Source organism: Thamnophis sirtalis, unplaced genomic scaffold (genome assembly GCF_051295495.1).
Source record: "Thamnophis sirtalis isolate CommonGarterSnake01/CBP01778 unplaced genomic scaffold, rThaSir2_p1.2 scaffold_3, whole genome shotgun sequence".
Lineage (NCBI taxonomy): Eukaryota > Metazoa > Chordata > Lepidosauria > Squamata > Natricidae > Thamnophis > Thamnophis sirtalis.
This window is the reverse complement of record NW_028261383.1, coordinates 36,236,495-36,249,458: the sequence shown is the minus strand read 5'-3', so window position 1 is coordinate 36,249,458 and position 12,964 is coordinate 36,236,495. Positions and strand designations below refer to the sequence as shown.

General features: G+C 45.4%; 1 protein-coding gene across 1 annotated transcript in view; it reads right to left on the bottom strand.

Annotated features, from left to right (window-relative positions):
* The window catches only part of LOC148047918 (copine-9-like), a 47,560-nt gene that overhangs the window by 18,186 nt on the left and 16,410 nt on the right, over window positions 1-12,964 (bottom strand). Inside the window, exon 2 of the mRNA XM_087708193.1 lies at window positions 7,393-7,433. Coding sequence (XP_087564319.1) covers window positions 7,393-7,433 — 41 coding nt within the window. The remainder of the gene's footprint in view (window positions 1-7,392; window positions 7,434-12,964) is intronic.

The window sequence follows — 12,964 nt, the reverse complement described above, 5'->3', positions numbered from 1 at the left end:
GGTTGCCCCCCCCATGCGTGTGCGTCTCCTGCATGCCCCCTGACTCCTGCTGATGTGCGGCAGAGCCTCGAAAATCAGCTGGCTAGCGGGAGGCACCACAATTTTGAGAGGAGTTTCCGGTGGGGGGGGGGGGGGAGAAGCACAGTGTGCCAGGAGAAGGCTCTATGGCAAGGGGAGGGTTTTCCAGTTGTCTCCACAATTGATAGGGCTTTCGGTTATGACAGGTAGAGGAAAAAGGATGCTGCGCTAGGAGGAGACTCTATGGTGGGGGAACTGAACTTCCGGTCAGCTCCAGAACTGAACAGGGGGCTTCCGGTTAGGACCTTTGTGGCTCCCGGTGTTTTCTTTTCTGTGGGAAACGGGTCCAAACGGTTCTTTGAGTGTTTAAGTTTGCCGACCCCTGGACTAGGGGGTCCAACCAAGGTCCCTTCCAACTTTGGGTATTCTATGTTCTATGTTTTAACAGCGTATAATATGGAGGAGATCCAGGGCTTTGCCACATTTTCACTATCGCAGAGTAAATCAGGAGTCAAAGCAGAGACTCATGGTCCTCAACTTCATGGAAAGAGGCATGTGTAACACAACTACGGTGCTAACGTTTGAACTAGTCCTTCATTTTAATGGGGTTTCACCCTGATGATGGCAACTTCCCTCCATGCGTGGAGCATATTTTAAAAAAAAAACATTGTTAAGGTAGCTACCAATAAACCTGAAAGAACAGCTTTTGGAAAGGAGGGAAGGCTTCAAAACTAGAGTTAGATCCTCAACCCCAGAACTGCCTCCTTCCGCTGGGCATCCTCCAGATGGGATGGCTTGCAACTTGGTCCTTGTAGCCTCACACATCTGAAAGGCTCTTGGTGGGAAAAAGCTGCTTCGTGATCATTAAGGTCCCTTCTGTGCCCTTTCATGCTGCCCTGATCCAGAATCTATGTTGTAACTTTTAGCTTTCCATGATGCTGCTGATCTTCATCCAATTTGAGTCCCGTCTCAATTGTTCTTCCCAGGAAATGCTACAGATACAGGGTGTTTTTTTTTCAGGGTCATCCCACCTTTTGTGTTTGATCTCCAAAATGTGTTTCGGAGCACAACCGCCGCCTGCAACATCTTAAACAGCAGCGGCTTTTACAATCCCATGGAAAGAGGAAGCTACTGAACTGTGGCAGAGATTTGCCACATGCTGTGAAGCAGCTGCGGAACTGGTAGTTCTGCATTCCTGTAAAGGTTTATGAGAAGGACCTTAAGAGACTGGGTGAAGAGATGCTGCCTAGGGAACGGTCAGATAAGAGAGGGCACAGCCTGCAGCTGCATAAAGGACGGGGGGAAAAGCCCAGAAAGGGACACCACCAAGTTTCTCAGGCTGTAAAAGAGGGGGTGAGAAATTTGTACTTGTTCTGTTAAGGTAGTCTTAAAATAGAGTAGAATTAGCTATCCCAATGGTTTTTCCTGTCTGGTCTATCTGAGAAGAATGCCTGCCTCCTTCTTTTCTCTTTCCCCTCCTGGAGCAAAGATACTCTCCTTACTCCCACACAATTGCCATTTGTTTTTGTTTTTCTTACTGAAAAACCAAGCAGGACAGTGAGAGCATGGAGATGGGAAGAGGATGACCATTGACTGGAATGTCCTTTTCCTCATTCCCCAAAAGGCCACGTGGAGGGCAGCGCTGATCCATTCAGAAGAAGGACAGTTGACATGTAGAGCAGGGGTCCCCCAACCTTTCGGACCTCAGGGACCACTAAATTCATAATTTTAAATCCCGTAGTCCACTAATACGACCTGCCTAATGACTGGTTGGGTGGGTGTGTCCAACTCAACGTCATTCACGTCAAGGGGCACCTCTACTCGCCCCTCCCCTTCCAGCCACTCCTCACCTCCCCACCCGAACTCCCTAGGGCCCCAACAGGAAGCAGTAATAGAAGCTAAGCAGTCACCACGAGAAAGTGTTGGTAAAATAGCTGGCTCAGTTCAAATTGGATCTGACCAAGAAGGAGGCACAAACACCTCACTGAGGACTACAAGCATAGGCTTTCCAAGCAGGGGGAAGACCTGTGGGAGTGCAAAGCCAGGTACTGGTGCACGGAAGCTCAGCGAGCTGAGATGATTAGCCAGTTCCAGGTGATGATACAGTCCCACTGGCACAAGGCCCTCCGGCTCTTCACCACTAGTGGGGCTTCCCTCCAGCCTTTGCCCAAAGCCCCACACCAAGAGGCTGAAGCAGAGCCCAAGTTGGAATTTCTGCCCCCCTCCAACCCACACAAAAAGACCCAGAAGGGGGAGACTCACTGCAGCAACACAAGTGTTAATTGCACATATCCGGCCCAGGGTCTGTAGTTTGAGGACCCCTGATTTAGTGCAATATAAAAAATGCAAATAATTTTTCTGTGGACCACCGAAAATTTTCTCACAGACCACCAGTGGTCCATGGGCCACCAGTTGGTGACCACTGATGTATTCCAAGGATGTGAGAATAATTCCATCCTTATGAGACAATGCTCATCCTTGTTGTGTGTAACATCTGTTCACACTAATGCTGTTGGTAAATAAATAAAAATAATAATAACTTGCCCCTAGAGCTGCCACCTTTAGCATTTGACTCCAAGGTTTTTGAGGGACTGTTTTCCCCCACATTTTTGAGGGAATATTTGAGGGGCTGCTACAAAGGTGAGGGGGGGGGAAAGTATTATCCAAAGCACCAGGAGGCAAGATAAGAAATAACGGATGGAAACTAGGATACAAGCAACGTAAGACTAAGGAAAAAAATACCTAACAATGACAACAATCAACCAGTGGAATGCCTTGCCTTCAAATGTGGCGGGTGCTCCATCATTGGAGGCTTTCAAGAAGAGACTGGACAGCCTATTGGCTGAAATAGCATAGTGCAGGGGTGTCAAACTCAAGGCCTGTGGACCAAATCCGGCCCACAGGGTGCTTAGATCTGACCAATGGGGCTGCCCTGGGAACAGCGAAGGACCAGAAAAAATGGGAGGGCCATGTGCAGCCATTACAGGCTTTGGTTTGAAGGGGGGGGATGTGGGAGCTTTTTTGGGTGGGAAATGGAGATGGGAGGGTCATGTGCACCACTGAACTCTGTTTTTGCTGGCAGAGGTCTGCAGGAGGCTATCGTGGCCAAAAAACGGGGCCCAGAAGCCCATTTTCTCTGGCAGAGCGCTTGGGCCGCCAGAGGCGCCCCCCGATGCAACTGACATCATACTGGCCACACGCCCCAGTCTCCCCAAGGTCAAACACAGCCCTGATGCACCCCTCAATGAAATCAAGTTTGACACCCCTGGTATAGAATCTCCTGCTCGAGCAGAAGGTTGGACTAGATGACCTCCAAATTCCCTTCCAACACTGTTATTCTATGTTCTGTAAGATGGATGTGTCAAAGCACAGCAATGGAGCCGCGTCCCATATTCAGTCTAGCATAAAAATATGAACCAAGCTTAATTCTTTAATTCTGAATACAATCTCCACTGGCATGCCACCAATGCCCTTGTGAATTTCTTCAAGCTTTCCACCTTCAAGGGATTCATTCCAAAACCATCCCTTGGAGGCTCTAGTATATAAATTCCTTTGCCCTGGGGCACCGTGATTGCCCTGTGATCGCAACAATGATGGCTCTGCTAGTTGCTTTGCTGATTTGGAGGAAAGCCTTTCCGACTCCCTCCTCCATTCAGATCGTTTGAATCACCTTCATTTTCTAAACGTGAATTGCCTTTGTCAAGCACCTGCCTGGCCGTTTTTTTCTGCTTCTCCTGCTAGCAATCACCTGCCATTGTGCAGCTCTTTATGTCTTTGCTTCCTGAACATATATTTTTAATGAAAAGAAAAATGATGGGCAAAGACAGGAAGATTGCTGACGGAGAACTTAGTTGCCTGGGTAAAGGTGAGGGGCCCTTGGAAGGGAATTCAGCTTATAGTAACTGAAAGCTTTGCCAATGGGCTTCTGCAAAACTTCCAAATTAAACTAAATTTGGTGCTACAATTTCCTGAGGGCGGTGACAATCTGCAAGTGCTAAAAGTGAAGGTCAGTTAGATGGGCAGTGAGGGGCTTGGACTCCTCAAAGATCCATGACTAAAACAGGGGGAATCCCAATAAAATATTGTCACACAGTATCGTTCAAGAGCCTTGGTGAAGCTGAACGGTCAAAATGCTCTGAGACACCTTCTGATGCCCAGAAGAAAGTTTGCCCAGCTGAATTTTTTGCGAAGACTGGGAACGCTAAATAGGAAGCTGGCACACTTTTGTGAATATGCAGTACTGTCTAATGCAGTGTTTCTCAACCTTGGCCACTTGAAGATGTCTGGACTTCAACTCCCAGAATTCCCCAGCCAGCATTCTGGGAGTTGAAGTCCAGACATCTTCAAGTGGCCAAGGTTGAGAAACACTGGTCTAATGTCCATGCATATTTACCCATGTAGTATGGCAGTGGTATTTGCATTCTTATTTATCTTCTTTACTACCCCCTCCTATTGGTATGATGATGATGGGGGTGGTGATGAGTATTCTGATGCTTTACATCAGAGGTGGGTTCCTACCAGTTCACACCAGTTCGGTAGAACCGGTTCGTCAAATCTACCGAACCGGTTAGAAGAGGTTCCACCAGAAAGCAGGCCACACGTACAGAAGAGGTTCCAAATGTTTTTTGAAACCCACCAGTGACACACACACACAGACTCACACTGACAGAGAAAGAAAAGAAGAAATAAAGAAAAAAGAAAGAAAAAGTGAGAGAGAGATGAAAGAAAAAAGGAAAAAGGGACAGAGAGACAAAAGGAAGGAAGGAAAGAGAGAGAGAGAGAGAGAGAGAGAGAGAGAGAGAGAGAGAGAGAGAGAGAGAGAGAACACATGGTTGGCAAGCCACTCCCACCAGGTCACATGACTCCCACAAAGGAGACCACACCCACAGAGTAGGTTCGAAAATTTTTTGAAACCCACCACTGCTTTACATGTACACTCAGCGCTTCTACATGGGAGACAAATTCCTTGTGTGTCTAATCCACCTATTCTATTCTATTCTATGCCATGCCACACTATTCTATTCTATTCTACTCTACACAGCCATGGTGAGCACATCCACCACATCTTACAAGACTCAAAATCTTGTCTATCCCAAACTGATTGGCAGCAGCTCTCATGGATTTCCATCAGCAATTTGGAACATTGAATCTGGGATCTTTTGTATGCAAAGCATATGCTCTAATATTGAGTCACAGCAACGCTATAATTTCCATTCATTCATGCATGCATTCATTCATTCATTCATTCAGCCATTCATTCATTCCCTCTCAGACACGCAATCTGCCCTTCTCAATATTCCCTATGATTTATTCCCCGCCAAAGACCTGCCAGCTGCTTTGCTTTCTTTCTAACCCTGTGATTATAAATTTAATTTAGCTTGTAATTTTCTTCCTCCTTTGGCACAACATAGATCATCATGCCTGTGCAGGACTTGGGAAGAGGTGATGACCAGAGATGATCAGTTCTGTAGACAACTCTCCAAGGAAACAGCCAAAATAAACAGCTAAAATTCAGCAGTATCACCTCCAACTGCCTGTGACAGGACTAAGAGGCTCTCAATATTCTCCCAATTGTGTAGGGCAGGGGTGTCAAACTCAAGGCCCAGGGACCAGATCCGGCCCGCGGGTTGGTTAGACCTGCCCCCCAGGGCCGCCCTAGAAGCAGCGAAGGACTGGCCCAAAGTGCCTCAGCCAGTGAAAATGGGCTCCACTTTTGGTTGCGACGGCCTCCTGCAACCTTCTACCAGTGAAAGCAGAGCCCTCTCGAGCTCCGTTTTTGCTGAGAGGCTGTCGCAGCCAAAAACGGAACTTGGGAACCAATTTTCGCTGGCGGAGTGCTCAGGCCACCAAAGGCGCCCCTGACACGAATGATGTCGAGGTGGCCACACCCACCTCACCCCACTGAGGTCAAACACAACCTTGATGCATCCCTCAATGAAATCGAGTTTGATTCCCCCTGGTGTAGGGTAACTTGGTTAATGTCCAACTCTGACAGAACATCCCCAAGAGCATTTTTCCTCAACTTCCTCAGGTGTTTTCTGAATGCATTGAACTACCATTCCAATTACCCCCAAATCAGTGGTGGGATTCAGGCAGTTCGCACCACTTCGGGAGAACCAGTTGTTAACTTTCTGGGCAGTTTGGTGAACTGGTTGTTGGAAGAAATCATTAGGGCAGAGAACCGGTTGTTAAACTACTTGAATCCCATCATTACCCCAAATGATGGGAGTTGTAATCCTAACATATCTCAAGGGCATTGGGTTGGGAAAGCTGCCTTGGAAATGTAGGGAGCCATAAAAAGGATCTTGGGGAAACTTTGCAGAGATGCTTACAAGAAACATATTTTAAAGTCAGGAAACAAAGAAAAAATTAGGAAGAAATTCACATTAGCTCCACCTAACTGCCAAGGTAGTCCTTGACTTGCAACCATTCATTTAGTGACGGTTCGAAGTTATAACAGCACTGAAAAAAGTGAGATGACCGTTTTTCATACTTATGACCATTGAGCACCCCCATGGTCAGGTGATCCAAATTCAGACACTTGGCAACTGACTCATACTTATGACGGTTGCAGTGTCCCAGGTTCGTGAGATCCCCTTTTGCGACCTTCTGGCAAGCAAAGTCCATAGGGAAGCCAGATTCACTTAACAACCGGGTTAGTAACTTAACAGCTGCAGTGATTCATTTACCAACGGTGGCAAGAAAGGTCGTAAAGTGGAGCAAAACTCTCTTAACAACTGTCTCGCTTAGCAACAGAGATTTTGGGCTCAATTGTTGATTGTAAGTCGAGGACTACCAATAATAGGGAGGGAAGGAAAAATGTAGAGAAGCTTTCACAATTCGGTTATTGTGGCTTAAATCAGTAAAATATAGTACCAATCAAACTTGGGGAGCTCATTTTCTGGCCTATCTCAAAAGGCACCTGAGGGCAGAACAAGAAGCAATGGGTGGAAACTAATCAAGGAGAGAAGCAACTTAGAACTGAGGAGAAATTTCCTGATAGTTAGAACAATTAATCAGTGGAACAGCTTGCCTCCAGAAGCTGTGAATGCTCCAACACTGGTAGTTTTTAAGATGTTGGACAACCATTTGTCTGAGGTGGTGTAGGGTTTCTGCCTAGGGGGTTGGATTAGAAGACCTCCAAGGTCCCTTCCAACTCTGTTATTCTATTCTAGCAGTCTATTCTGGCTGATGGGAATTAACATGGCTGAATAATATTCTTGTCTCTTCATGGTAGTTGGATGGATGATGTCAAGACTCTGTCAAAGGATGCCAGCCTTTGATTCTTGGGTGGGTGGGGCTCCCACTATATCCATCCACCATTTTGTGCCAATGCCACTATTGTTCCTAGATTTAGCAGCTCGGGCTACTTACCAGGATCAGACTTGGAGAAAGTGTCCATATCCAGCAGATTCCTGCGAAGACGGAGGCGCCAAAGAATGGAAAGAAAGAGCAGAGATTACCAGTGTGCAAATACAGAGGGGATAGGTGTGTAAAAAGCATAGCCTTCGCTTGCTTCCAATCAAGTTCCCTATAATAAAACCGCCCAGACCCTTCGGAGTTACCTGTGTTCTCTGGCCAAAACATTCCTTCCATTAGGATTATAACACATCTAGATTAAGAGGCCATTAAAGGAGGTAATCAAATCTACAGCCGGTGGAGAAAAGAGAACAGAGCTAATCCGTCCTGTTGGTGCTTTTAAACTGCCATCCATTTAAGTGCTGGTGAAACACTCCCATCTATTCTGGTTTACCACTTAGTGGCAGCTTCCGTTTGATGCTTGTTTCTGGCCCTGAGCTCTCCAAACGGAGCTTTATTTATTTTGAAGATCACTTCTACCTTTCCCCCTGACCATAAGACAGCCATTTTAGTCCAGCAGTTAAATCAGCAGGCTAGAAACCAGGAGAGTGTGAGTTCTAGTCCCGACTTAGAGATGAAAGCCAACTGTGTGACATTGGACTAAGGTGACAGGCTGAACCAAAGTAGGCCTCAAGCCTGAACCAAACTAGGGTTTCATGATATTAAGCTTTAGCTGTTCAGATAAAAATTCCAAGGTTTGCTTTTAGGACATGGTGCGGTTAGACACGGGTTAGAAGGAAGTCTGCACATGGAATATGCTGAAGCGAAGCATCTATTTTAGCCTATTTGCTGGCTTGGCTGTTAATCTGTTTAGTAGACACATATTGTTAGTTCCTCAAAATACATGCTATGTCTGTCCGTTGGCTGACCTATGTATTATGACATCCTGTAGACATAATATTGCTGTAACTCAAGGGCAAATCTTGAGGGGTGTTTCCAAAACTAACAGATGGCTTTAGCTGAAAATGATAAACTATATAAGGAATTTCCTGACTTTCACTCGGGGTTCAGGCCATTCATTCTGAACCTGCACAATAAACATTTCCTTCTCTGAAGAGCTGGCTTGTGTGTCCCGTCTTTTCTACAACAGGGCCAGTCATTCTCTCGCAGCCCAATTCACCTCACAGGGTTGTCGTTGTGGGGGAAATGGGAGGAGGAAGAAATATTAGATATTTTCGCTGCCTTGAGTTGTTTAATAAACAATAATAAAGATTGGATCTAAATAAAATAATACATAAATGAAATAATAATTAGGCACTTCTTTTTTTTCTATGCAAGAGACAAACACAAATGGGGAGGCCCAATAATTAGAAACACCTTTATTTATTGGTGCTTAAAACTAGAGGTCCCACAAAGAGCAAGATAGTATTTTCATGTACAAGTTGCTAGGCCTCATGATCTCTAGGCCAAGAGTGTAAGAACATTTGTTCTTTTTTAAACCATTAACTGAAGCTCCTCCAGTTGGAGCCTAATGCAAAAGATGTTTGTTTGTGTGTACTTAAATTGAGCTCAGGAATTTATTTTGAGCATCAGCATTAAAATGTGGCTCACGTTCCTTACACACACACATACACAAAAATCTGTATCTGGTGACCCCCAAGCTTCTTTTTTTTAAATTTAGTAGTGTAATTTAGATTCTAGGACATAATTCCTAAAACCTAACACTAGGTTCTTACCTATCGCCTCTCCATTTCTGATTTGGAAAAGAAAGAAAAAATCAGAAGCTCTTGCTGTACAAATAAGAAATAGCACAACAGGGCCAATGGGAATCACAAAGTTGTGAGGTTGACCCAACATCCCTCAACCTTTTTCTCTCTGCTGTGCTTGGTCATCTCCTTGCCATGTCCCAGGATCCTTGCCACAAAGTTTCCAGTCCTTTGAAATCTTAGAAGCCAAATACACAAGTGAACCACAAGTGAAATACGTCGAAACACCTTTAGAAATGATATGAAGATGACATGGTCCAGCCTCAAGTAGTCCCCAGAAGCTCAGCATGTCTATGGAGATTCTCAGTCATTCAGGACACGGATGTCCCAAAGGTGCTTTTTTCCTTTTTTCTTTTCCCTTTCAAAAGGCAACTGACTTTCTTGGTGTTTTCTTTGAAGATATCTTGGTCCACCATCCTGTGAGAACTGATAAAACTTCTGGGATGAGAAGCAAAAGGTCTTCAAAGAAAATACCAAGAAAAGTCCAGTTGCCTTTTGAAGAGGGGGGTGGGGGGGGGAAGCATCTCTTGAGATTGGCTCAGCATCTTCTGGAGTCACCGTAGTTCAGGGGTGGGTTTCAACCGGTTCGCGGCGGTCCCTGCGAACCGGTTGGTCGGCGAACCTGGAAGTAAGTAACTTCCGGGAACGGCGAAGGGCCCACCCGCGCGCCCGCGTTCCTTACCCGGTTTTGATGAGTTCTGCGCTTCCATGCATGCGCAGGATGCATACAGCGCCTGTGCGATCCTCCAGGAGCAGCTGGAGCATCGCACAGACACTAGTACGCATGCGCGCGCCGCGCGTGTGCATGCGCGTGCACATGTGCGCAAGGACACCGCCGGCTCCGTTCCAACCGAACCGGTTGGAAAGGGGCGAGAAAACCACCCCTGCCGTAGTTCAGCAGGAAAATGTTGAATTGACAGTATTGAGGAAGTCAGGTTTATTCAATGACTTCCTGGAAAGCTCACTTCTGCTGGATTAAGAGCTGAGGTGGCACAGTGGTTCGAGTGCAGTACTGCAGGCTACTTCTGCTGACTGCCAGCTGCAGTTCAGCAGCTCAATTCTCACGGGCTCAAGGCAGGGGGGTGGGTTCCAGCAGTCTCTACTGCTGGCTTGCTCGGGGGCACGACATGTGCACGGGCTTTGTGCGCATACACAGTGTGATAAAAATTGTTCTGTATGTGCAGAACCCAAAAACAAGATGGAGAACCAGTTTGGGGGTGTGGCAGGAACCGGCAGCGACCCAGGATGCCAAACCACTACTGGTTCAGCTGAACTAGTCCGAACCGGTAGAACCCACCACTGGCTCAAGGTTGGCTCAGCCTTCCATCCTTCCGAGGTGGGTAAAATGAGGACCCAGATTGTTAGGGGGCAATAGGCGGACTCTGTAAACCACTTAGAGAGGACTGTAATGCACTGTAAAGCGGAATATAAGTCTAAGTGCTATTGCTATTAATGTTTGTGAAGTACCCGTAGTTCGCCCATGAGGCCAATGTTGAGAAAAGACACGGACACGAGTTTTCTTGGGATGAGGCCACCCAGATTGTGGTCTGGGAGCCCCTTTTATTGAGATAGGACAAAGGCAGGAGGAGCAATCAGCATGTGATTTAAGACAGCCTGTCAAACTACAATTGCTAATCTACTGCTCAGGGAAGTTCTGTCTATATATGGTCAAATCCTGGGCATCGTTGGGTAAGGCACATCTAGAGTGAACTAATAGGATGTTATGTCTTTTGGGAGTTTGTTTTTTCCTGTGTGGTTCAGCGTGGCTGTGCATGCCCTGTTATGCACTGGGCCATGGGTGACCGCCACACCTACACAAGGAGTTATATGACAACAAATGTTAGTGGGGAACTGCCCCTGCAGGGCAGGATCAGAAGTAATTTCAGGGCCTAGGGAAGTGATGGCAAACCTTTGGGGCTGGTTGTGTCAAAAATTGGGAAACTTGACTCTGCTGGTATGTCACTTCCCCTCTCTGCCCCAACAAAAGAAAAATAATTATTTACATATTTATTTATTTATTTAAACAGAACAATTGTGCAATGATTTTTTCTTTTTCTTTTTCGGAAATTTATATTGCTGCCTATTTGCCCACGGCGATTCAAGGCGGCTTAGGGAAATATAAAAACCTTATATATAAAACAATAAAACTAATATTGATACAATTTACATATATTTTCGTAAGACTTTTGATATAGTAGTACATGATAAACTGCTGTTCAAATTAAGCTCTTAGGGCATTTCTGGACCTTTGCACAAGTGCAAATTGCTGCTTTCTTGTCCAACTAATACAGAAAGTCAAAATAGGGAACTCGCTGTCCAATCCTGGATCAGTTAACATTGGTGTTCTGCAAGGCAGCGTTTTAGGTCCCACACTCCCCCCCCCCATATCAATGATTTATGTGATCAACTTAAAAGCAATTGTGTTCTTTTTGCCGATGACGTAAAATTATTCAATAATTCTGTTGTTTTGCAAAGAGATCTCGACTATGTGTCTGAATGGTCATTTCTTTGGCAACTTCAAATTTTGATTAATAAATGCTCTGCCTTATATATTGGCAAACGTAAACAGAATGTCAAGTATAAGCTAGGTGGCATTGATGTAACAGATGACCCTCACTTGGTTAAAGACCTAGGTGTACTTATCTCTAATGAGTGTAACAGCATTGCTAAAAAAGCATTAAGAGTTGTACACTTAATTTTGCGAAGCTTTTTTTCTGGAAACATTGCATTCCTAATGAAAAGGTAAGGGCAAAGATTACCCTCGCACATAAGTGCTAGTTGTTCTTGACTCTAGGGGGCGATGCTCATCTCCATTTCCAAACCGAAGACCCAGCGCTGTCCGAAGACATATCCGTGGTCATGTGGCCGGCATGACTAAACACCGACGGTGCATGGAACAGTATTACCTTCCCACCAAAGGTGGTCCCTATTTTTCTACTTGCATTTTTACATGCTTTCGAACTACTTTTTTGGCAAAAGATGGGACAAGTAACAGGAGCTCACTCCGTTACGCGGCGCTAGGGATTCGAACCGCCAACATTTCTGATCGACAAGCTCAGAGTCTTAGCCACTGAGCCATCGCATCTCTCCGTATTGCTAATTAGAGCTTATAAAACTTATGCTAGACCAATTTTAGAGTATTGTTCAACTGTTTCGAATCCCCACCATATATCTGACATCAGTACAATTGAGCTGGTTCAGAAGTATTTCAGAAGAAAAGTCATGCACTCTTCTCTACACAATAGAATTCCTTATGCAACTAGGCTTCAAATACTCGGTTTGGATAACTTAGAAATGTGTTGCTTATAGTCAGACCTAGGTATTGTATGCAAAATTATAGAAGTAATGTTTTATCTGTAAATGACTTTTTCTGTTTTAATCCCAATAATACGCGCACGAACAACCGCTTTAAACTCCATGTTTAATGGTCTAAACTTGACTGCAAAAAAATATGATTTCTATAATAGAGTTGTCAAAGTCTGGAGTGCTCTACCTGATCCAGTTGTCTCAGCTACAAATGTTCACAGTTCCAGTCACAAATTGACTTCCGTGGACCTTAGTTCATACTTACCATATTTTTCAGAGTATAAGACGCACCTTTTTCCCTCAAAAAAGAGGATGAAAATCTGAGTGTCTTATACACTGAATACAGCATTTTTGGCCTCCTGAAACCCCGCCCCCTTTGCAAAAATGGCCGTGCATAGCCTTTAGCAGGCTTCCAGAGTGCTCCTGGGGCTGGGGAGGGCGGAAATGAGTGAAAAACTGGCCATTTTTCTCTCGTTTTTGCACCCCCCAGCCCCCAGGAGCATTCTATACGTCTCCTAAAGGCTATGCATGCCCTTTTTTTTGACAAAAAAGCCTGCTTGCGTGAAAAATGGGCC